The 27,283-nt window shown below is 38.7% G+C and overlaps 1 protein-coding gene across 1 annotated transcript in view; it reads left to right on the top strand.

Moving 5' to 3' along the window:
- The first annotated feature begins 22,095 nt into the window (after positions 1-22,095).
- XIRP2 (xin actin binding repeat containing 2) overlaps positions 22,096-27,283 on the top strand; it is a 39,403-nt gene continuing 34,215 nt past the window's right edge. Inside the window, exons 1-3 of the mRNA XM_029914198.1 lie at positions 22,096-22,300; positions 23,946-24,109; positions 26,831-26,941. Coding sequence (XP_029770058.1) covers positions 22,096-22,300; positions 23,946-24,109; positions 26,831-26,941 — 480 coding nt within the window. The remainder of the gene's footprint in view (positions 22,301-23,945; positions 24,110-26,830; positions 26,942-27,283) is intronic.

Below are 27,283 nucleotides of genomic sequence, written 5' to 3'. Positions count from 1 at the left end.
GTCTGGAGGTCTGGGGGCTGCCCGGCAAACCGTGAAGCCAGTAGCGCTCGGGCAGCTCCGCTTTTCAGCTGCACAGAACTGAAGTGTCTGGGGGGAGCAGCAGCAGCCACCGCCACAGCGGGGAATCCACCTGCAGCTCTCAGCCTGCCAGAGCCGCTCAGGTAAGCAGGGGACTGGGGCAGGGATGCCGGCATTTTCCCGGACATGTTTGGCTTTTTGGTAATTCCCCCCGGACGGGGATTTGAGGACCAAAAAGCCGGACATGTCCGGGAAAATCCGGACGTATGGTAACCCTACATAACTGCAGTCAAAAACAAAACAATGTAAAACTTCAGAGCCTACAAGTCTGCTCAGTCCTACTTCTTGTTCAGTCAATTGCTAAGAGAAACAAGTTTGTTTATATTTACGGGAGATAATGCTGCCCATTTCTTAATTACAGTGTCACCTGAAACTGAGAACAGGCATTCACATGGCACTGTAGTAGCTAGTGTTGCAAGATATTTATGTGCCAGATGCCAGTGCCAGATAGCCAGATGCGCTAAAGATTCATATGCCTCTTCATGCTTCAGCCATTGGTGCTGAGGACATGCATTCATGCTGATGACACTTGTTAAAAAAATAATGCGTTAATTAAATTTGTGACTGAACTCCTTGTGGGAGAATTGTATGTCTCCTGCTCTGTGTTTTACCTGCATTTGCCATATGTTTCATGTTATCGCAGTCTCGGATGATGACCCAGCACATGTTCATTTTAAGAACACTTTCACTGCAAATTTGACAAAATGCAAAGATACCAATGTGAAATTTGTAAAGATAGCTACAGCACTCGACCCAAGATTTAAGAATCTGAAATGCCTTCCAAAATCTGAGAGGGACAAGGTGTGGAACATGCTTTCAGAAGTCTTAAAAGAGCAACACTCTGATGCAGAAACTACAGAACCCAAACCACCAAAAAAGAAAATCAACCTTCTACTGGTGGCTTCTGACTCAGATGATGAAAATGAACATGCGTCGGTCTGCTCTGCTTTGGATCGTTATTGAGCAGAACCTTTTCATCAGCATGAACGCATGTGCTCTGGAATGGTGGTTGAAGGTGTAAACAAAGTGTAAACAAGAAGCAGGCAGCATTATTTTCTGCAAATGTAAACAAACTTGTTTGTCTGTCTGAGCAATTGGCTGAACAAGAAGTAGGACTGAGTGGACTTGCAGGCTCTAAAATTTTACATTGTTTTATTTTTGAATGAAGGTTTTTTTGTACATAAATCTATATGTGTAAGTTCAACTTTCATGATAAAGAGATTGCACTACAGTACCTGTATTAGGTTAATTGAAAAATACTATTTCTTTTGTTTTTTACAGTGCAAATATTTGTAATAAAAAATAAACATAAAGCGAGCACTGTACACTTTGTAGACTGTGTTGTAATTGAAATCATTATATTTAAAAATGTAGAAAAACATCGAAAAATATTTAATAAATTTAAATTGGTATTATATTGTTTAACAGTGTGATAAGATTTGACCAGTTATGAATAGAATAAATGTAGCATCATATACTACCCTATACTTCGGGTCTAATTGTGCAGTCTAAATGCAGCCCACACTCCCATTGAACTAACTCTAGGGATTAGTTTTGACTGTGTAAAGACTTCAGGATCAGGTTGTATATCAGATAATACAACAATACTCTGCAGAACCCACAACAAAAGGGTGTTTTCTTACTATGTCACTGAAAGAAACCTATGTGTTCCATTTATTTTCTACCTCACAGAAAATGGAAAACATTTAGTACAATGTGAATTGAAGTGGGTTTTTGCATTAAGGAAAATTAATAAAAGAAACAAGTAAAATAACACTAAGTGTTTTCCTTAAGTAATTAGAAGTAGAATGCATTAAATTAATTAAAGTAGGTTGTCATGCCACCACTGCAGTGCTTGGTAAGAACACTGTTTTTATTGGGTGTCACTGTAGAGCTTAAAGCATGTATACTAAACCAGTTGGTATGACAAAACAATGCTAAACAAGATTCCGAGTTTACATTTCTGCTACTCCCAAATGTTAGATGAGCATTGAACATAAGGAGATGGCATAAGAATGCAACCTGTAATTATGTTGCAGCTTGTTAGTGAACCATACTTATGAAGTTCATCGTAATGTAAGTTTTCTTTTTGATTTGTGCGTGCAATAATGGTTTTTGATTATTTAAAAGAGGTGTACACAGTTGCACATGTATTAAAATTGGCCTGTTTGAAAATCTGGCCCTGAAAAGCTCGGAAAGGAAAATGCTCACTTTCCTTGCAGGTAGTCTGGACAGTCTCCAGGTTTGCAGGGTTTTGCATTAGTGATTTGCATTTCAAATGGCTCATAATACACACTGATTCAGACAACTTAAATGTTATTGAGAATTGTTAATTAGTTGAAACAGACTTGGTTAATTGTTAACCAGTGGGCTGTATCTGTGTGAGGAGGACTTGTTTTGCAACAGGATAAATAGCAAACTGATTCAGAACCTTTAAAATGACTTAAAATGATAAGCAAAATAGCCTGATGGTCTGCAAGAAAGGAAGAGATAGGGCTAAGTTTTGCTATTTAATAAAGAATATGATCCTTTGTCTGACAGATTTGTTTACAGTGTTGTAATCTTTTGGGTTAAAATAATTTGATGAATGTAGTTTTATTGTCAATGGGCCTGATTCTCATCTCACTTATGATGGTTTCATACCATTTAATTTCAGTAGAGTTGTTCCTGATTTATACAGGTGTAAGTGAGAGAAGAATCAGGCTTAATATCTGTACGTATTTGGGATATTTGAGTTCAGTACATAGGGATACATTGTAAACTGTCCGTATTTTAATCTGACAAAAGCATTTGGAGAGTTGATGTCAGAATGGAGTCAGAGTAGCAGCCGTGTTAGTCTGTATCCGCAAAAAGAACAGGAGTACTTGTGGCACCTTAGAGACTAACAAATTTATTGGAGCATAAGCTTTCGTGGGCTACATCCCACTTCTTCGGATGCATAGAATGGAACATATATTGAGGAGATATATATACACACACATACAGAGAGCATGAACAGGTGGGAGTTGTCTTACCAACTCTGAGAGGCCAATTAAGTAAGAGAAATGGAGTCAGTACCTGCTTGTTGTCATGTTTGCAAGTAAACTCAGAATTATATTTAAATTAATCCTGTCTGCTATTTATTTTTACAAGAGATAGGAGTATCCTTTAGTAGTTTTATCTTGCCAAGCTTAAGTTCTACATTTGATAAATTTATCACTAAAGCTTCTTCTGTTTGTCTGACTTTGTTCTGTTTCTTCATACTGTGCTGCAGTCTACTGCTTGGTGTGAACTTTCTTGAGAAAAATGATGCGAGGCTGAGGCCTGTGGTCTGTCCCCTATCAGAGATCTGTGACAATCTGTAATTTGCTGACTTTACTCAATATCTTTATCTCTTCCTCTCAGACTCATGTAGATGTCATCTTTTCTTGTTTTTTGAGATCTTCCTGAATTGTTCATGTGAAATTAACTAGTGTATATTGCACACACAAAACGTACAAGTGCTAATTTGTGCGTGCAAGCACCCACATTTGTACATGAAAATTAGCACCCCGTGTGTGAAATCAGTTGCACTTGTAAATTTTGCAGGAACGATTCAGAAGTTCCTTTGGAAATGTGGCAGTCTCATTTCCAATGATGAGTGGGCCTCCAGAGATTTGTATGGTCAGTACAGATAAACCCCTCAAATCTAGAGACTCTTGAAATTTGTTGTGAGTTAACGTGAGTTATTGCATGTACAAAGAAAACTTTTTTTTGTGAATCATCTGACGCTTTAATGTTTATTAAACACACATTGGAAGTGGGTTTACTGAGATACGGGATACGTTTACCTGCATCAAAATAGGTGTGGATGCATCTCCATCTCAAAATACTGTTGTGCGCCTGCCAAATCCTCCTATTCGCACTATTTTGCTTGTACCAGAGTCAGCCTGTTTGTTTACTTGTGTTCCCTCTACTTCTTCAGGATTATCCTGCCTGGATGATACCTCCTCGTTTAAATGCTGGTGTGCAGTCAGGTGTTGTCCTTTGCGATTCATGGGAAGTTCACATCCTGTGTGATACTCCTCATTATTAAGCAGACATGCCTGTGCTTCAGCATGGCCCTGTGCTGAAATCCAGGTCTGCAGCACTATACTGTCCCACCTGTCACTGCTAGTTGGCTGAGCCCCTAAATGGCAGTCCACTTGATAAAGCTGCTTCAGGAAAAGATCTAGGAGTTTCAGCCTCCTCTTTCTCAAGTGCTTTTATTACTCTGGTTCTGAAGTCACTGCATGACTTTAGATATGCTTGCAGCAGTCTGTTTATATTCATCACCGTGAGGATCACAGCCTTTCCCAGTTTCCTCCATGTTGCCTGAGAGTGCTTTCAAAATGGCACTAGATTGCAAAAGCAAAATGAATGATGGGATAAAGGAGAGGAATCATGAGAACTTTTTTAGTTTGACTCCAAGTCCCAGAGTTCCCATCTTCTTTTCAATAAGATAAACAGATTGAGCTGTTAAAGTCTCTTGTGTAAATCGTTTTCTCTAGCCCTGGAATTTTCTCAAGCCCTCTCCAATTTTTCAACATCCTTTTTAAAATGTGGACATCAGAATTGGATGTAGTAAATCATCTCCTTACTTCTATTCATTACTTCCCTGTTTATATATGCAAGCATCTCTTTGGCTCTTTTTGCCACAGCATCGCACTGGGCGCTCATGTTCAGTTACTTTCCCACCATGACCCCTAAATCCTTTTCAGAGTCACTGCTTTCCAGGATACAGTTCCCCATTCTGGGGGTATGGCCTTCGTTCCTTATTTTTAGCTGTATAACTTTGTATTTGGCTGAATTTAAATGTTTGTTTTTAATTGGACCAGCTTAGTAAGATGACAAAATGTATTTTGTTTGAATGGGCCCAGCTTACTAAGCTCTATACTACTGCCCTGTCCTCATAATTATTTATCACTCTGCCAATCTTTGTGTCCTCTACAGATTTTATTAGCAGTGAATTTACATTTACTTCCAGATCTCTAATGAAAATGTTGATTAGGAATAGGCATAGTACCAATCCCTATAGAGCCCCACTAGAAAACACCTCCCATTCAATGAGTCCCCATTAACAACTATTTTTCAGATCTGTCATGTAGTCAGTTCTTAATCCATTTAATGAGTGCTTTATTGATATTGTATAATGCTGTTTTTTAAGCAGAATGTTGTATGGTATTAAGTCACATGCATTATAAAAATCTAAGTTTATTACATCTACACAATTGCCTTTAGCACCCAAACTTGTTATCTCAAAGAGTGAAATCATGGTTGTTTGATAAAACCTATTTCCATAAAACCATGTGGACTGCGATTAATCATATTCCTATTCTATATTTTTTTATTAATTGAATCAGTTTTTCATTATTTTTCCTGGGATGGATATAGACTAACTGGCCTATAATTATTTGGGTCATCTTGCTTGCCCTTTCTGAACATTGGTGCATTATTGGCATTCTTCCAGGGTTCTGGAATTTCCTTGATATTGCAAGATTTATTAAAAATTAAAATCAGGATGCCATAAATCAGTTCTGGCAATTCTTTCAGGATGGCGAGATTGAATGAGACCCCCCATCACAGGATAGAAAGTGTTAAGAGTCATTTTCTTACATCCATTACACTTGTGTCATAATTAGCTGCTTCACGGAGGAGCAGGGCTAAGAGGCATCAGGTGGTAACTTAATGAAACCATTGGCTTCATAAAATGGAGAGAGCTCATCCTGAACAGAGGAACCACGGGGAGCAGAGAGATTCCTGTGAAGGGACCTGACCAAGAATCTGTAGGAGAACAGATGTCTCAGTCTGAGGTGAGCTGAGGGAGAAGAGTCCAGAGTAGCTGAGAAAGAAGATTGAAGACAGAGCTTAGAGGAAGAGCTGATTTGTTTAGATGCTTTGAATATTAGTTTGACCGTTAGTTATACTAAAAGGGATCTGAGCCAGACACTTCTCAGCCAGAGGGCTGAATTGTGAACAGAGGCAGAAAGTTTACAAGGGATGCTGGAGACCTCTGCAAGGTCTGTCATGCTCTGATGAAGGGGTGTTATCGAGTGGTGAGTGTGCACTGTAACAGATGGTTGAGACCAAGATCTCCTTAGCCAACTCTGTTAGGACTCTTGGGTGCAGCTTATTTTAAAATGTTTATCCCTCATAGAAGTTGTCTAACATACTCCTTAATTAATAATAGACTGTAAGTACTTCATCATCCTGATGAAATTAGTACATCATCCTGCTTCTTTCCAAATACAGAACAAAAATATTGATTGAACACTACACTTCTGCATCATTATGAACAATTTTACCATTTCCATCTAATAATGAGTTTATGCTGTTGCTAGGATTTCTTTTGTTCCTAATGCACTGGGGGGGGAAAACAATGAAACTCTTTTTTTCTTACTCCTGCCAGCCCTGGATTTTTTTTCCGGGATGTCTTCAGATTCCATTGTAAATTTTCTGCACTTCATATATCTGATTTGAAAAAAAATTTCCCCCTAAGAGAAAAAAGTGTTGATGAAACATTTACAAACAATTGATAGCTGGGCATTTTCAGCTGTCATTGTTGTCAGTGAGCAGCAGTTGAACTGATGCTCATGTGGCCTGTAATGAAAACATGTGGATCTTAATTAGCAGTAACTAATTTAGATAGTTCTTTGGAAAAATGGGAGAAAGCCAGAATTCTCCACTCCCCTTTTATGTGTGATACACTTTGCCAACCTCTGTCTATTCTGTACAATTTACAGTATATAGTTCTGATTAACAAGAAAATAATGAATTCTCTGAGAGGGCCACTAAGGCCTATGTAAAAATAAGATGCATAAGACATATGCAGTATTTCATTATGTGGGCCCCATGTAAATCACACTGGAAAGAGCAAAGATTTCACAGCTTCTTCCTGGCAGAAGTAGCACGCTTCAGTTGATACATGTCTAGGCTTTTCTGACAAAATATTGCTGAAGAAATATACAATTAATCCTGAAAGAATCAGCAGCTACTATCTGGCGAGCAATGTTTCTTTTCTCTACAAATACAGTTTGTGATTGAAAGAAAGGGGCAAACAAAGTTACAGCATTTAAGATCTTAAAATAACACCAAGAGTTTCAAGTTATGCTATACAAAGAGCTTATAAACAGCACTTGCAGTCTAAAGCTACCAAGGGCATCCAGTGTCTTATTGAAAACAACTCAAGAATCAGAAGTTAGCCAGTGATGGTAACTTAGGTAGGAGAAAGTTTGATTGATTGAACAAGTGTTTACACTGTCCATACATATGACAAAAGCACACTGTAATAGGGCCTTTACAAACAGGTTTCTACAACAAGTAGTTGACTCAGGCACAGGCTATACAGGCCTCAGCCCCTAAAAATAGGCACCAAGTTCCATCTTTTACATGTGGGGCTAAAATAAAATCAGCTGTCCCCACCTACTTGCTTGACAGAACGGAGAGGTGTGTGCTTCAGTGGAGCTGGTCTCCACCAGACTGTATATTTCAGGGGACTGGGAACTTTGTCTTACAAAAATCAAGACAAAAAAATTGTCTAGGAGAGTAAAGACTTCCTTTATAAAGAGAACTGCAGCTCTGTAAATCGTGTTGATGCGCTCTGGATGGTAGCAAAGGTAAGTGCAGTCTAGTATGTAGATAGTATTATATGTATAGTGTGATATAACTTCAACCCCATGTAACCAGTGAAAAGAAACAGCTGATTTCTCAGGATAATGGTAGCAAACTGGGTATATTTCATTAGCAAAGGATGAAAAAGCACAAATGAATTGCACGCAAAATGTGATCTGATTCATTGCTGCTCTCTAACACGTACCTAAAATACAGTAAGTCTATAACTTATAAATAAAGTTTATTTTGAATGAGAAATGCACAGCACAATGAAAGCAATTCAGGTCCTAACACTTGTGTTAGAGTGTATGGTACGTCCCTATGGGGACAAGCAAAAATGTGTTTCAGGACCTGGATTTCATGTATTTTGCATGTAAATGTATTGTATTACTTATATAACAAATAAAATTTGATTTCATAGCTAGAAGCACATAAAGAATAGCTATATCTTGAATAAATAGCTAAAATGTGGTGGGATCTCCAAGTTGCTTAAAGATATATGTTTAACACTCTAAGATAATTGTTGTCAGTTGGCTATGTTAGGTCTAACTATAGCAACTGTAATAACTTTAAAAATGGGGACATATTCTTTTATCTAAAAGAATAGATTTACATTTATAGATATAATTTATTATTTTATACATATGTTTGTAAAACAAATCTTCTGAGATGTTGGCATATCATTTAATTAAGGACAGCTATGATCTGGGTATTTAGATATTGGAGGTTAGAATGTTTTAAGATTTATAACTGGAATGCTTAAGTCACAAATATAAAGTGAGAGAAACAAGGTGAGTGAAGTAATATTTTATATTGGACCAACTTCTGTTGGTGAAAGAAACAAGCTTTCATGCTACATAGAGCTCTTCTTCAAGCCACCTTGTCTCTCTAATATTCCTAGGACCAACAGTGCAAACAAAAATAAAACGAGTCATAATTCATTACTTTAAAATCACACAATGGGAACACACAATTTATTTTGCAAGGTTGAATGAAAAAATATTTTCTTTGCTAATATTGCATTTGCTAAGTGACAAAGTGTACATACAATATATGTGTTTGAAACCATCACCAAGCATGAGACAATCGAAACATTACAATGGGTTTTGGCATGCAAATTTGAATATAAAATCAATAACTTTTCCAAGTATTGCTTAATACTTTTCAGAGGGCCAATGTGATTTAGTTAGGATTAAAATATCAGTGCTTAAATAGCACATGTGTAATACTTTGTGCATCATAATTATTATAACAACTTTTTGAAACATTGTTTCAACATAATTGATATCAAATATTGAAACGAATCCCTTTTTCACTGTGGCATATCTGGGTTTATATTTTTCCTTAGTCTTTCATATTAAGTAGCTGTTTTCTTCTAACAGTTTATTTACATCATTCTAAGGTGAAGAGCTGTTCATATTAGTCAGGACTTGCTATTTCAGTTAGATCATTGCCCCTAATCGTGCTGCATTGAGTAATAGACTCCGCAGGGGCATTCAAAAGTGACATGCACACATGCAGGTGCTTTACTACATCAAGTATTTAAAGAGCATTACCATGGCTGTCTGTGTGTAAAAATAGACGTGCTGATAGTTAAGACGTATGTTCATATATAATTTATATAGACTAGGAGGGTATTTATTAATAGTATTGTGCTGTGATTTAAGACTGAACAATCTGCAGGGGAACAGAACTTAATTGTGACTGTGTTGCTTTTCTTTTTTGTTTTTTCTTTTCCTCATGAGAGCATTCAAGTTGTACTTTGAAGTTTAATTAAATTGTAATTTGTCTTCTCCCAGACCCGAAGCAAATAATTTCTCAGCAGAATTCCAGAGTAAATAATTGCATTTTGCCCTTATAAACCTAATCCAGGAATTTATTTTTAATACTCACTTAACTCCTTCAATGCCCTCAAGATGTACTGAATGCCTTTACACTGGGACCAAAATTTTATAAACTTGGTTGCTTACATCAATGGGAGCTGGGATGCTCAGCACATATAAAAATCAGGTCACTTATTCAGCTGTTTAAACCTGGGCTGGGGAGCCTAACTTTAGGCATCCAGGTCAGAATGTTTAAGGCTGTATATTTTCACATTTCTTCCAAATCAGTGGTGCCATTTAACCCATCTGCATGTAACATCTGACACTGAATTGGTTAATAAGTTATGCTATTTGCTTTCCTAATACCTCTCCACAGCCAATTAAATTAAACATAAACCGGGACGCTATATGAATACGCCTCTGAAAAAGCTAAGACTGGTCAGTAAATTAGATTGAATAACTTTCAGAAATTTGGAGGAAACAAAAATAAGACGACAAAGAAAAATATTGCTTTATTTCAGTACCTAGTGGGAAAACTATGGATTGGCGTTAGAGCAAGGATTACTTTTGTGAATAAGAATATGCAGCCTGAAGCAGTCTCACTGTCAGAGGTCACGTGGTAATGTCAGTAACTGCACTCCACTAAATACAGTATAGGAAAAGCACTTAATTTTGTTCTTATCTTTACATTTGGAATAGAACAGTGGTACTCAAACTTTTTTTCATTTACAGACCCCTACAAAATTTCAAATGGAGGTGTGGACCCCTAGGGATCCATGGACCACAAGTTGAAAACCACTGGAATAGAACAACCGAATATCACTGCAGGGCTTTCACAGAGTCACCTTCCTATAGGCCGTTGTTTATCTCTACAGAAACAACTGCTCCCCTCTAACCCCCCCCCCCCCCCCCCCCCCAAAAAAACCTTTTTTTTAATTTTGTTTTTCACAGCTTTTAAAAATAGAACTGTTCAGAGAGAAGGAAATAATTAAATCTTGAAATAAAAGGGGGGACTTATTTTTTAACTCTGCTAGGCACTGCTATCTGTTCATCTTCCATGTTACTCGAGCTCTTCTTTTACAATGTCTTGTCACTGGATAGATATAATTTTAACTGAAATGTTTTTGGAAGTAGCTTAAAGGACTCCTGGTGACAAGTTTTTTGCTAATTTTATGCAGGAACTATTGCAATTGCCTGTTGAATCACAAGCTCAGATATGTCAAATTGCTCAAACATTAAAAAAAATACCAAACTGCTCAAGGTGAAAATGTGACCTGCAATAAAAATAATCCTTAAAGGGGCTATTTTTGGAGACTGCTGTGCTAGTCACAGACGTGGTGGCATCGCCATGATAGGATTATGCACATGCTCAGGCTGTCCGTGAGGATTGATCTAAAATTGGTGGTTACATGTTTAAGAAGGATAAACAGCATGAGAGTCCTAGCTTTAAATACAGATGTTGTAATTGGAGATAGACCAAACTGACTCAGGAAAGTTCAGCTGCCTCCAAATGTAGGGGATCATCTTGTTTTACATGTCACTGTATTGTTGAGATTGCTTTTTAAACCTAATGCACACAAATCCAACAAGACAAAATGGGGTGGGACATAAAATGAGAAAATAAGTTTGATTCTGGGAGTTCTAGAGCACCAGCAATTCCTATTGACTGCAGATGCACTTGTGAATGCTCAGCCCTTGTCATCAGTAAGCCTCTAGGGCAGGGGTCGGCAACCTTTCAGAAGTGGTGTGCCGAGTCTTCATTTATTCACTCTGATTTAAGGTTTCGCATGCCAGTCATACATTTTAACGTTTTTAGAAGGTCTCTTTCTATAAGTCTATAATATATAACTAAACTATTGTTGTAGGTAAAATAAATAAGGTTTTTAAAATGTTTAAGAAGCTTCATTTAAAATTAAATTAAAATGCAGAGCCCCCCGGACCGGTGGCCAGGACCCTGGGCGTGAATGCCACTGAAAATCAGCTCGCGTGCCGCCTTTGGCACGCATGCCATAGGTTGCCTACCCCTGCTCTAGGGCATTGTTTACTGTGCATCTGGTAGTGAGCCTCCCAGGCTGGGTAAACAGACTTGTGGGGGCAGAGCTCATGCTTAGGGCCCTACCAAATTCATGGTCATGAAAAAGGCGTCACACACCATGAAATCTGCTCCTTGTCCCCCTTCTCCCCCTGGTGAAGTCTAGTCTTTTTTGTGATTTTCTCTAGTCTATACAGATTTCATGGAGGAGACCAACGTTTCTCAAATTGCGGATCCTGACCCGCGGGAAGTTGCAGGGGGGTCACAGTGTTGTTTTAGGTGGGCTGCAGTATTGCCCCCTTTACTTCTGCGCTGCCTTCAGAGCTGAGCGGTCAGAGAGGAGCGGATGTTGGCCAGGTGCCCAGCTCTGAAGGCAGAGCTGCTGCCAGCAGCAGCACAGAAGTAAGGGTGGCAATACCATACCATTCCATCCTTACTTCTGCACTGCTACTGGTGGCGACTCTGCCTTCAGAGCTGGGCTCCCGGCCAGCAGCTGCCACTCTCCAGCTGAACTGCCTTGAAGGCAGCACTGCACAGAAGTAAAGATAGCAGTACCACAAACCCTTCCCCCCACACACACACAATAACCTTGCAACCCCTCCCACAACTCCTTTTTGGGTCAGGACCCCTACAATTACAACACTGGGAAATGTCACATTTAAATAGCTGAAATCATGAAATTTACAGTTTTTAAAATCCTGTGACCGTGAAATTGACCAAAATGGACTGTGAATTTGGCAGGGCCCTACTCACGCTAGTGCACTAAAAGTAACTGGTAGTCGACACTGCAGTTTGGGCTCTCAAACCCACCCTACCACTCTAGGTGTGAAAGCTTGAGCCACAATGTCTACACAGCTATTTTTAGTGCATTAGCTCAACCCCTGTTAATACAATTCAGTGGACCTGGGTTGGGAGGCTCACTCCCAGATGCAGTGTAGATGTAGCCTAGGACATGAGCCCATAGATCCTAAGTGAAGACTAGAGGATGAGGCTATTACTAATGTTTTAAAAAGCCCTTTCCAATCTATTTATGTGCCTCTTCTGTCTCTCACTACATTAGCTTTATTGGCCTTATCCTGCTCATCTGACTCATAAGTTTCATCCCATTGAATGAGTGAGTGGGTTGAATCATGTATTAAGGTGAGCTGGATTTGGCCTATAGTTGGTGCACTTCAACACACCTCTTGTGTCACTGTAGTTACCTCTGTACAGCATGTAAATTATAAAGGTTCACTTGCTTAAAGATCTCTGCTAATCAAATGTTGAGGGCCAGACTGGGAGGAAGGTAGAAGGAACCATTTGTCTACTCACACTCTCCTGTGCAGGGACCAGCTGCATCCTGGTGTCTGGCCTTATCTGAGTGCAAGGACCAATCTCTGCTAGCATCCCCTGTTATAGGGTGCAAACTGGGGAGGCAGGAATGAGGTGTTGCTGCCCCCTACTAAGAGATGCAGTTGGCAGGTTCTCTCTGTGTGTTGGGGAGATCCAGGAGATGCTGTAAATCACACAATGCCTCCCAAAGCAACTCCTTTGTCATGCAGCTGCCTACCTCCCTCTGCACTGCTCCCAACCCAGGCCTTTTCACTTAGTCACATAACTGAAGGAACTGGGGCTATATTGTAGTGGGAGGCGGAGCCGATGGCAGCAACAGAAAAATGGCCTACCACAGGAGAACGTACTCTTGCCAATATTCTTCAACATCTACACGAATGATCAACTGATCCATCTCAGCTCAAGAAGTTTGGTCTATTTCGATGACCCATGCATTTCTGCCCAAGCCAAGGATATCGCCCAGATCGAAGCTACACTAACATTGGTGCTGTCTGGACTCTCAGTCTGTTACATCAAGAACCAGTTGTGCCCTAACCCAGCCGAAACACAAGTGAGTCTCTTCCATCTTCAGAATTGTGAGGCCAATAGACAACTTAACATAATTTGGAATGGAGTATCACTTGCCCACTGCTGTAATCCTGTCTGCCTTGGAGTAATGCTAGGCCACACACTCTCCTTCAGAGCACACGTGGAGAAGACAAGAGGCAAAGGTAGCACCCAGAGCAACATGCTTAGGAAGCTTGCAAATTCAAAATGGGAAACCATCCCAGCAATACTAAGAGCCCCCACACAAGCACTTCGAGGGCCGAATATGCATGTCTGATGTGGGAAAGTTTGGCTCATGCAAAAAAGCCGGACCCTGTGCTGAGTAACAGCTGCCACTGATTGCAGGATGTCTAAAACCAACAAACATGAACAGCCTTTATGTGCTTGCTGGAATGGCTCCACTGGATATCAGGAGAGTGGTCTCAAGCAAAGTGGAATAATTATGACTAGGGCTTCATATCTGTCACGAAGGTCGCAGAAGTCACGGATTCCGGGACTTTCTGCGACCTCCGTGACTTCTGCAGGGGCCAGTGTGGCTGATCCCAGAGCCACCCAAGCAGCAGGCTCCGGGGCCAGCTGCTCAGGTGACCCCCGGGACAGCTACACCAACCACTGCTGGAGCAGCTCGGGGGAAAGCCACACCAACCACTTCTCCTGTGCAGCAGCCCCCAGCTGGCTGGAGCAGCCCCTGCTCCGGCAGCCCTGGGGCAGCTGGTGCCGCTGGCCACGGGCGCCCCCCCACAGCAGCAGCGCCCCAAATGACCCCCCAGCAACATCCCAGGTGGGCTTCCCCCATCCCCAACATTTAATTACAGGTATTTTTAATGTAAGTCATGGACAGGTCACGGGCAATAAACAAAAATTCACGGCCCGTGACCTGTCCATGACGTATATTAAAAATACCTGTAATTAAAAGTCATGGACAGGTCACGGGCTGTGAATTTTTGTTTATTGCCCATGACCTGTCCATGACTTTTACTAAAAATACCTGTTACTAAATCGTAGCCTTAATTATGACAAGGTGAAGATACCACACATCTGCTACATGGCCACACAGTGGAAGTTGGCCACCTGAATTGCAGAAAAGCTTCCTAACTCAATAGAACTGCTTAAAAAAATCACCAATCAGACATGCCAAAGCTGCGGAAAAAATGCAGAAATTTGTTTTTGGCTTAATTGGCTTGTGAGTAGCTTGTTGGCTAGTTTTTTGGCTTGTAGCTTGTTGCTTCTTTTTTTGATCGGCTCCCGGCAAGCAGGGGCAAAGGGGTGAGAGAGTCAGGGATGCACAGGGGGCCCATCACAGTCCCAGACTGCATGCCAGGGGGGATCTAGTCACATAGAGTGTTGGGTTCTTAGGGATTGGCTTGTTTTGAAATGGGATTAGCTTGATTTTTGGCTTATTGTGAAAGTCGGGGTACTTATTTACCACATGAAAGTTGGCAACTGTGTCATCAATGGCTACATGACTGTAAACGTGATGCACATGGCTTAAAATACTTGACAAGGACATCAAAATGCACATTGACATTGCGGAATGCCTTCCCACAGGCGCAGAACAGGATTGGTCCAGCTGGAGAAGTTTAAATCCCCTCTGAACAAGAGTTGGCAGATCAAAAGTCAATATGCAGAAGTGGGGCTATTGCAACAACCCAGATACATGTGACTATGGTGAAACACAACATGGAAAATCTGTCAGTCTGCTGGCTCGTAGAGGAGCCATGAACCGAGGAAGATCTTGCTAGGGCTACAGACTGGGCCATATCATGTGCCCAACACTGGAAAAACCTATGATTGTGGTGGAAGGAACACATGGAGGAGAATAAGAAGAAGGAACAGGAGCTATCAGGAAAACACCAAATATCATGAGAGTTGGCAACATTGCTTCCAGCCACTGGGTTGCCTGAGACACAACTGTAGTGCATTATAACTGTCATCAGAATTACAAGTTTACTAAGTGCGTAGCAATAGTAGCTGATGGCTGTAGTAATCACTGCTGTTAAGCTCACTGTCTGAGAACACATTGCTGGACAAGCCACCAGCTCACAAATATGTCTAGTGGCCTCAACTTAGAGTCAGCTTCAGTGCTCAGAGAAGGCTTTGAACAATCACTCATCACCTCTGTCATCTCTTCGCCATCTGTATAACAGAGAAGAGCACTCTCTTACCTCAGAAGAGTCGTAAGGATTTAACTTATTAAATAAAGAGGCTGAGGCTGGTGGCTGAAGATGTAGTAGCATAATATGATCCAATTCCACTTCTGGAGTCCAGTGGATCATCGACAATCCCATTAGGAAGCTGTGAACCGCAAAGTAGAATCAGAGGAGATGTTCCACGAAGCTCCACTGGCAAGGATTTTACTTTATTTTGAGGCCTATAAGGCTCAAGTGTTGTATGGTTTGTCTCCAGGCAGAAAACACTATTTACAGTTGGGAAAATTTGGTTTTCATCCACCAATACTGCTTTTCAGTGCTCTGCAGTAATGGAACCATTTCTGGCAGAAAGCAGAACTGGCCAAAAGCCCAAAATGTGCTTGTTTTGCTTTTCATGCAAACAGTTTTGCAGTTTTAATTTTCACCTGCTCATGTGGTGTCTTTCTGAGGCTTTTGGCAATGCACTTGATTGCATTGTAGGAGGCTCTCAGGTTCAAAGCTTGTCTTCTATTTTTATTCTGTCATGGGAGTTTTATTCCCAATCTTTCTGACTACTGCTGTTATAATTACTTGAGTCACGTCTTTGACACTTGGTTTCCCCTATTTTTAAATATGCTAAATACAAACACAGAAACAAGTGTCATGTATGCATTGATATGTAAATGGGCACAGTAATATGCTCTAATTCCAACAGTAGTCAGAATAAATGTTCAAAGGTCATCACATTTGCACTCCCACATATGTGCTGTTTGTATACTGTAAACATGTTGGGCTGGAATGTAAGGATGACCTGGCAGCAGGTTTCTTGGTCTTTCAGTATCTGATAATACTGCTCTATCTACAGCACATGTGTTTTTGCTGTTCTCCCAGGAGGCAGTCGGGGCACCCTTATGAGGTCAGAGTCTAGGTACCTCTTTTCAACTCTGCCCCACTAACTGGAACTCGTTTTACCAAAGTTGCATGATAAGATTTGAAAATCTGAATGTAAAAGTCTCTCCTCTATTTGCACATCACAGGAGGAGATGGAAAATGTGATTGAGTGTACATACATGTATGGAGATGGTGGAAGGTTGGTCCAGTGATTAGGGCATTTGCCTGGGACTTGGGAGACATGGGTTGAGTTCACTGATCTGCCACAGGCTGCTGTGTGACTGTAGGCAAGTCACTCAAGGTATGTCTATATGCATTTACTTGGTGTGATTACAACTCACATAGAAATACCCAAGCTAGCTTTAATCTAGCTAGCTCAGATACTAGAGCAGTGAAGCCATGGTAGCATGAGCTTCAACATGGACTAACAACCTGTGTAATTACCCCTGGTTTGGGGCTGACTTGTACAGCTTGTGATACCACAGCTTCATTGCTCCGGTAGTTAGCTTGCTAGATTAAAGCTAGCCTGGGTATGTCTGCATGAACCGTAATCACACCCCATCTCTGTGCCTCAATTCCTCAGCTGTAGAAATGGGGATAATAGTACTTCCCTACCTGACAGGGGTGTTATGAGGATAAATACATTAAGAAATCGTCAGCTGCTCGTATAATATGGTAAAGGGAGCCATATAAGTACCCTAAGTTATAGTCATTTCATGGACTGTGTCATTCCGACAGTTCTGAGATAAATAGAAATGAATAGGCAGCTTTGCTTAAAAATTGATGGAACGATATATCACCTAATTTCATCCATCCCAAAGTACATGGAAAGTTCTTATGTATTGTTATTTGTACTTCCAGAGATTTATGCAAGGTTGTCTTCTCCCTTAAGCCCTTAGAAGGCGAAATAGCTGAGAAAATGTTCTGATACAGCGAAGTTGAGCGGCAAAGCATGCTCACAATGAGTAAGACAGGATGTGAGCAGTGTAAGAGTATATGACTGGACTAGTAAGCTTTAATAGCTAGCAGAATGCACACTGCCCCTTCTTTTCTCTCTCTCCCACCTTGTATTGCATTTTATGGTATTAGGTTCTGATACCTTTTGGATTGGATTAATCCTGGGTTGAATACTTCAATCTGTCCCCTCTCTATTTGTAATGTGAGTGCTTCAACCAGTATAAATTCTTGCCCTGTAGTTCCTCTGTCTGATTATGTTACTCTTGCAGGGTTAATTTATGAGAGTGAAAGAAAAGGAGGAAATTATAACACCGGCTTTAAAAAAACTAGATCAACCCTAGATAAAGTTGGCTGATTATTACAGGAGAGAATAATCTGTGTATTCTGCTCCTAATTTCAATTTATTGTTATGATTATCACTTCTCTTAGCTATGTAAGGGTGCAGTATGTTTCAGATGAAGAGGTATTTTGGTCAAACTAGTGGTGATAAGGATGAGAAGTACTAAAATAATTTTTAGCACCTGCTTGACTTACCAGCATCGCACTCAACATACACAGTTTCTTTTGGTGAAGATTTTAAGCATATTGGTTATACATTGATGATGAAGACTCTAAACATTTACAGTACCACCTTTTCACATCCTTGAGATATAGTAACCGAAACCCTAAACAAGTCCATTATAGTTCAAATCAACGAAAAGGAAGCTTTGTACCATTTCAGACAGCATATTGTTATGGGAATCTGTTCTAAAGGCTTTTATGCCACTGTAATCTTTTCTGAGGTAATTTATGTGTATGTTTACTTTTTTCTCAGGGACAAACTTTTCTTGTACTCTACTAAAGTTTTCTAAGTAAATTCTGCAGAGACCCGGAAAAGGGAAAGACATTTGGTCAAGTCAATCACCTCGCCATCTTTGAGAAGTTCAAAAGAAATACAAGGGAATTTTAAAAACACAGCTTCTTGTCTCTGGCCACTGAGCATCACTTTGGACCCAAATTTATCTCACCTGAAACCTGTTTCTGTAACCTCAGACAATGCATTTCTTAAAGTAAGGCAGGTTTGATGTACATATACCCTCTCTTACATTATCCAGGGAAAAGGAGACGTGGAGGGATTCAGGGATGCTCTGATATTATGTCCAGTACAAGAATCGGGATTAATAGCTAGATTCCAGTGACTTTACTAAATATATATATATATATATATTTATATTCTTGGACCCTTACAATTCTCCCTTTCCTGAAGGAATGGAGTGCCCTATTTATAGGGACTCAACATTATTCAATCAAATTTTCCAGTGCAGTGCAGAAAAACCCTAGCAGAACCAGTGAAATGTCCAGGCACTAAGATTGTATTAGATCTGAACTGTTAAATATAGGTGCTCACATCATATTTTCTTCATCTTTATCTACAAGAAGGAAAACTGTCATGAAGATGCATTTTTAAGGCATCTTGTCAGGTAAATGCAATTCCTTTAGTGAACTGATGGGAACAGGAAAAACGTCAACAAAAGTATTTTTGGTGCTAATACGCTTATGCTGCTTTTTTCGAGGTGCTCCAAACTCCTGCTTCCACACTCTCTGTTACTGAGTTACATATATGCGGGCAATGGAGCAAGGAACATGCATTCGCTTCATATGCCAACTCGAGTGAAATACTTTTGGGGCTAAATCCCACCCCCAGCACATCCCTATGGATGACTTATGAATCCCTGAGCATAGGTGGGAGGTAGTTAACATGAGCTACCACATTCAGAGCGGTATCCACACAGAATGATAACCAATGCAAGGCCAGACTTCATGAAAATTACACAAATTGCTCAACGTCCCATTTTTAAATTTCTGACATAAAATTGGTGTTCATATAACTCAGGTATTCAGTGAAGGTTAGATGGAAAATCTGGAAGGAAGATGTAAAATATGTAGAAGTAGAACAAATGAGGAAGATTACTACGTCCTGTATTTTGAAAAAGACAGATGCTTTCACTTGAGTAATAGCGGACAACCCATGCAGAAACTGAGACAGTCAGCATTATGTGAGCAATAAACTCATACTACAACCATATTGTTATGGTTAACACATGACAATATACTACTTTTCTCATATATTAGATTAATGTTTGTACAGCGCTTTGAAATTGTAAAGTGCTATATATGTGGTAAGTATTACTTTTTCTTGCCTGTTGTGTATTCATGTCTGCTTTATTTGCAGGAGTACAAATTCAGACACTAGCGCTATACAGAATAATTGGTTTTGCTTAAGAACATATGGCCCAATTCTTAAGTTATTATTGAGGTAAAACTTCCACTGACTTCAATGGGAATTTTGCCTGAGTCAGAACAGAGTAAGGACTTCAGGATTCAGCCCATGGTCTTTAACATTATCTGTCTTGTCAGTTCCTAGGAGTGAATGTTGTAGGAATAGTGTCAGAACTTTCTAAGTGAAGGGTCTTTTTAAGACTCCACCCCTAAAGAGGTCCCATCAGGCCCTGGCTTTTCTGGTCTTCAGGGCACAATATAAGGTATATTTATTTTGTTTAAGTTTTTGGTTTAACTTTCATGGCCCTGGATTACACATTCCAGTTTCAGGTGCATTCCTTGCCACAGTAGTAGCAGTAGTTTTTAGGTTACCTTTGAGAATGGCTTTCTGTATTTGTATGCATTTAAAAAAAATAATTGTGACCATGCCTAGCTGCCAGTGAGATAACATAGGGCTTAAATAATCATAATAAAATAACCATGTCCAGCAGATGTTCTTGCTTTTGTGGACTGATACAATGCTTTAATTTTAGAAGGAAGGCCCTTTGTGTAAATGTGTATGTCAGGTGTGTTTCTTCTACTATATTCTGATAAATACTAAAAAGACTAGCAGAAAGGAATCCCTCTCTCCTTAATAACTGAAGAAGTGTGTCGGTAACTTTCAATTAATAAAAGGAAATCCCAGAAAATGTAATTGAATAGGAAATGTCCATTTACACAGACTCTTGCTCTGATAGGTATAGAAAAGTCTCCTCAGGCTGGTGTGTTTCCCCAAGAGTTCACTAGAAGGAGGACATGTTTCCTATTGTGTGCCATACAGAATAAGCTATTCACATATACACATTTCTCCTCTATATAACATAAAATTGCTTCTCCTTCAGCAATTAAGGGACTAGATTGCATTCATACGCCTTTTGAAAAACCAAGGACAAATCCTTCGTAACAAGGGAGACTTCTTGTCCTGCTCAAAACTGCAGATTAATTGCATTTCAAGGACTAGGTTCTTTCTTTAGAATCATATGCCCTAACGCTATTTTCATCTTTTGTAGAATATGAAAATGTGAAATATTTTCCTTTACAGTGAGCATCTCCAAAGCAACTATACATATCACAGGGATTGTTTGTTTAGGGTTCTGCCCTACTACTAGGTACATGGGATGACAAATAGGGAAATCACCATGACTATATAGCACTAATTTGTGGATTATCTCCGTGATTGGCACTTGGGTTTTAGTATTCCAATATCATTTAGAAAAAACAAAACCATTATTACATTCAGACAGTAAAAAAATTCCATAAACAGCACATCAAATGATTTTATTAAATGAAAATAATTGCAGGAAGTGAAATGAGAGTATTAAGTGGCAAAGCAAAGCTTCCTACAAGTCCTTTATCCTCTTGTCTCGCTTTAGAAAGTATCGTACATGCTCCATGTTCATATACAAAGGTCTTCACCTTCCCAGATTTTCCTTGAACTGCACCTTCATCCAGATAAAAGTAAACAAAGCCATATGCGCTCTCTCTCTCTCTCTCTACTGTAAGCCCATTTCTGCAGCTGTTTTGCTGCTGCTGTGGCTAGATTTCCTAAATTTCATTATGAGTGCAAATCTCACTTCAATTAATCATATTATCTGTCTCTGACTTGACATTCAGTACCTGAGCTGCATTGTAAAAGCAAAACTTTGTTCCACAGCAACTTTCAGTTTTATTTGCCATTTACAGGAATATTCTACCTTCATTAAGGTATTGTGTCATAACCAAATCTAGATACTATGTCTAGTTTTCAAATGGTATTTTTATATTTAAAAACAAAAAGAAAAATTAAGTAGATTTATTTTTTTGGAAAAAATTGACTTGATTCATTAAGCTCATTTAACCATTTATTTCACCTAAATTTAGGTTGGATATTTCACAAGCTTAGAGGCTACTCTTCTTCAATATTTTTGCTTAAAAATTATCTTAAAAAATTCAAGGGCAAATTCTGCCCTAATATTCACACATGCAATTCCCACTAATCTATGGTAATATATCTGATACCAAATTTGACCCTCATGGGGTTTTGAAATTTCAGAACATGAGCAGAAATCTGCATGGACTAATTTAACTATAGTTTTTAAACTAGTTACAATTTTGGATTTTGATGTGCTGGCTTGCACAAAGGCACTGCCATTTGCAGCTAGCATGTTAAGAAGCCTATTTATTATTAAAACGAGTCTCTTACTATTAATTTGTACAGACTCTCAAAAAGCAGTTTTTGTATAATGGAAATGTGGAATTAGAAATAATAAAAGAGATAGATGTACTGGTACTTGCTCTTGAATTAAATTAATTGTTCTCTACATTTCACCTGCCAATATGACATGACAGTTTCTAGGGCGGATTGCAATGATTTTACACTGAGAAAAATATGACTATTTTACAAGTGCCAGAGAAATGAAACATGAACCATTCGGCTTATTTTATGCAGTCAGGTTGCAGTATGTTCACAGAAGCAATAGCAAAGCAGCACTATGTGCTCTCAAGCAGTATTCTCTACATCCTGGAATTTTGCTTTGAACATGAGATCTTCCCTGGTGATATACTACAGGAAGAAATGAGAGTAAGATACTGCAGGCACAAATTCCTGATAAAGTTGAAGAGAAGCTGTAAAACCTTTGTCTATATCCAACCATTTTAAATACTAAGAGATGCATACTGAATAGACAGAAAGTAGAAACTTCCAACAGGCACAGGCCCTTATTGTTTTTAGCTTTTAGTTTTGATCAATGTCGTTCTGTCACACAAATGACTCACTGCTCGCTTATCTACAGTGTGATCCACACTGGCCTTGTCTTCACTACTAAAAAAGGAGCACTCTTTATCTTAGGGTAACTAACAAGCATGAGCTACCCCAAGGTAAAAGTGCAGTGAAGACAAAGGCACTTTAGTTTTACTGCAAGGGAAACTAGGTGAAGTCAGCCCAGGGGGAGGTGTACATACAGTGCTGATTTTGCCTAGTTTACCTCATGGTAAAATGAAAGTGCCTTGTCTTTACTGTGTTTTTACCTCGGGATAGCTCAGACACATTAGTTACCCCTAAGGTAAAGAATGCACCTTTTTTAACCAGCAAAGATGAGGCCACTGATGACATCATCTTGAAGAACCAGTTACTGTAGGGTGTTCTAATATATGATATAATATATTATATCATATAATATATGATATAATATATGGTGTGTATATATATCTCCTCAATATATGTTTCACTCTATATGCATCCGAAGAAGTGGGCTGTAGCCCACGAAAGCTTATGCTCTAATAAATTTATTAGTCTCTAAGGTGCCACAAGTACTCCTGTTCTTTTTGCTAATATATGAAGATATCAAAGTAACTTTTTTGGTCATCTGCAAAATTATTAAGGTGAAAATTTCAAAGTAAGCTGTCTTCTACTGAAGGGAATAAATCTTCTTCACCTAATGTAGAGATTTAGATAATATGGACGAAATATCAAGTGAAGATCTTGAAAGAGCTAATAAGTAGGCTATGATGAGACAATTCACATTTTTAATGGAAATGAGTCAACTTTGTGGGTGCAATGTAAACTGAGGAAGTCACAGCAATTTAGGTGTTGCATTTTATACGCAGTTTTTCAGAGTAAAAGTAATAGTCTAAGTGAAAACCTCTGCAATGCTCAGCTGCTGTACACTCACTTGGTTTTGTATTCATTATGAGTGTGGTCAAAGTAGTTAATTATCAGAGAGGTTTTAATACTCTAGTGCAGACAAAATAATTAATAGTAAATGAATAAACTGGAGACAAATTCTGCTCTGAGTTACTCCCTTGCAACCCAATTGATTAAAATAGAATTTGCCCCATTATAACTTATGTATTGCGTTATAGTGGTTTTGCTTATAGTGTAAAAGGATATATATTCAAGTTTTCTGGTGACCACATATTTTTGCTAGGTTATCAAGAAAAATGTTTTTTGTTGAAAAGTCTTTATTTTAGTAGAGTTTTTAAAAAAGTGATATTTATTTCAATAAGAAACATCATTGTTTCCATTGAAATGCCTGTTGACTTCACTGGAAGAAAGCTTGAGCACTTTGGACCTGATTCAAAGCCATAATTTACTATCTGCAGTTCGTACATTATAAGTTGGAATTGATGTAATATTGCCATAGATATTGGATACCATTGTTAACTCTTGCAATCTGTTTTTGAAGACAGTTTTTCTTTTCTTTCAGCCCTAAAAAGCAGGTATTTAATAATAAAAATAAACCTCCTAATATGAAATATTATGTTTGCTTTTAGCTATTGCTGGCTGTCACAAACCTGTAAGTGGATTTTCAGAAGAAAACACGAACTGGAGTGATAGTGTGCCATTGGATTTCCAAGATTCTGTCTCATTGAAGGAAAGAATGGCTATGTATCAAGCAGCTGTGTCCAAAGTAGAGCGCAGCAGCTCCTGTGCTAATGTAAGATATTGCCTTCTATTTAACATCACAATTATCTTCATAATTGTCTTCATAATTTGCTATTTCTGTTTACACAGGGCTATATTCTGCTCACTTATTCACAAAAGCGGTCGCACTATTTTGCCCACATTATCTTTATGTAGAACAAAATTAAAAACCTGAATTACGAACACCTACACAGCAAAGTTACCAGTTCATTTCAGTCTCTTATGAATAAGAGTTTGCATACCACTGATCTTTTGGAAGGCTCATTTTAATTCACTGGTTGTACAGTTTTTCTTTTTGCTCTTATATGCACTAAATCTATTAGGAATATTTAAAATCAACATAGAAAGGAGAGATTAGCAACATAGCCACTCTGCTAAACCAATTATGATTATAGAAGAATACAGGTTTCTGTACTATTATCAATTTTTATAGTCAGCAGGTAATAAAATTGTATTCAAAACAATGCTTAACTCTGGCTGCTCAAACTATGGAATTTGAAATTACTGCAGTGTTAAACTGGACAATGATACAGAATCATAAAAAGTAGGACTGGGAGAGACCTTGAGACGTCATCTAGTCCAGCCCCTTGCGCTGAGGCAGGACCAAGTATACCTAGCCTGTCCTTGAACAGGAGAACTAGTGCATACACACACTTCAATTTATATATATTTATAAAATGTAGTAAAATGCTGGACTGCAGAAAGAGAAACAACAGAGAATTGAAACGTGAGGCTGGTGGGAGCTCAGGCATATGATGTTTGGTTCAGTGGCCTGTTCCTTTATCATTAATACCTCAGAAACCTTGCAGAAGGGCACAGACAGAAAGATGATCAAAAAACTACTTAATAGAAGTGAATTGTGATACTTTGGACTTTAGATGCTAAATATTGCACTCTATTTGCATGATCCTTAAAAATATCTGGAAGGAATTAACAGCTCTGAGTATTTTTTTTAAGTTTCCTAAATGATTTCCTCCTACTAAAAACCAGAGAAAATGGCAAACTACTTTTTACCATTTTTATCTTGCCAGCCTTCCTGAGAAGTTCACTTAAACACTTTACAGAGGTCACACTGATGTAACAACCAGATCCAGAAGAGTATGCTAACATTAAAAGAGTTGATAGGACACAAATATTTGTGGTTTATACAAGGCTCATGGAGTCCTAGAACAAATGCTTGTGGAGTGTCTAGATGAGCACTGAAAAAGGTGTGAGTTAACTCAAATTAATTGGCAGTCATGTAACCCAAATTACAGTGGTGTCACAAACTAGTCTAGACATAGATTTGTCCTATGTTCTGCTGACCTGTCATGTCGCAGCACTAATCTGTATATACAATGTCATGTGTATACATGTCCTATGGCCTATGTTATACAGGAGGTCAGACTAGAGGATCACAATCAGTGGTCCCCAACCTTTTTGTGGCCAGTAGCACATTCATGTTTTCAGAAGAGTGTGGCGGGCGCCAACAATTTTTCAAGGCTTATTTTGTATTTGTACATTAAATAATACAAAAAACATCATATTTAATATTACATAATATATGAATCCATAAGATTAAAAAGGTAATTTTACATGTAAAAGGTATTAATTAAATTATTCGGCAATTACTCTTTCACCTTACCATGTGAATTTGCTCTTTTTTATCTACCTGTAAGAAAAATTAAGGAGTTTTTACAAAATAAATATCATAAACATTCGGTCCATTCTGCAGAGGCGGAGCGTTTTTTGTGTTGTTTTGGTTAGGCTTGACCCGTAGTTTGAAACCTAGGCTTACATTCCCCCTGGACAGCTGGAAAAACCTGGATGGTAATTGGTCATCATCCTATCAGTCAGAGTGAGTGAGGAGGTGGAACCCATTGTCTGCACTGTTCCAGGGCAAGCCAAAGTGTTTGTTTTTTAATAAGTAGCCCTCTAGTTCTACCAGCATCTCAATTTATGACTGCTCCGTTCTCCAAGTTTATCACCTCCTGCAGGTTTGAGCCTGTCTGTGTTGATGCCTGAGTAGTCCTTGCAAATACAAACAGTATTATACATTGCTGGATACACATGACTAATCCTTAGCATTATGCAGGGGCCTTTGGGACCTTGGATATCAGTTTTGGAAGAGAGGATTTATAGATATAACAGGATCTATTGCTTGTCTCTCAGCACCTCTTCTATACCACCAGTTAATGGTGTTGAAGAAGCTCTGGATAAGGGAATTCCATAGACTGTCTATTATTTGTGTGTTTTTATTCTCTATACATCAATGAGATAGTAATCCCACCGGGACTCAGTGATGTTTTAACAACTAGTCTTAAATGTTTATATGTTTAGTATTTTTGACAGCCTTATTTTGGGTTTGTTTTATTATGAAATATGCTATTTATTATTATTATTATTATGACATATACTAATATTCATGGGTTTGTGTGCTAGCTACAGTTGCAATATGTTCTAACAATAGTGAGATATCAGATATCAAAATGTATCTTACAGAGAAGCAAGAAAAAAATTCAAAATTTTGTATGAATTAGTTAAATATAGAATCTACCATACAATGAGGTAGCAGAGCTTGTAGAATATGCTGATGGAAGTTATCACTAAGTGGCTACATAAATTTTGGAAATCAATGGTTATTTAAGTGGTAAATACACAAATTATTTCTATTCCCTAATGAAAAAAATTATTTCCATGAACATCTGTTCTTACTGTATCAGGTAAATAACACCTATTTTATCTATTACACTAGGCTATAGAGGAATCAGACACCTGTACAGTACCTGGTGGCTTAGCAAGTGTGAAGAAACAATTTGAGAAATGGGAAACTGGTCAACACCAGTATGAGCACAAATCTGTACAGGTAATAATAGTAGTATAAGAGTTATGACCTACTAGATAACTTTGAGGGGAAATACTGTTACTTGGCATGCTGAATGTGCTGATTAATTTCATGATCACTGACAGACAATGTTTTTGTAATGTACGTAGAGAGTGTAGTTTTCTCTTTGATATTTGCTACTGTAATCATATACTCTTTAGGAAGATAAACCCTCAATGTGGAAAAGAGATCTAGACTTATAGCTGATCTACAAGAAAATAGATAAGTATTGTAAGAACCTTGTCTTTGGGGTTGTAATTCATTATAAAAGTATCTGCTATTACTTGGCATATATTTTACTTGAAGCGTTGTTAAGCCATTTCA

This window comes from Terrapene carolina, unplaced genomic scaffold (genome assembly GCF_002925995.2).
Source record: "Terrapene carolina triunguis isolate 2854851 unplaced genomic scaffold, T_m_triunguis-2.0 Scaffold33340, whole genome shotgun sequence".
NCBI lineage: Eukaryota > Metazoa > Chordata > Testudines > Emydidae > Terrapene > Terrapene triunguis.
This window is presented reverse-complemented; position numbering and strand designations above follow the sequence as displayed.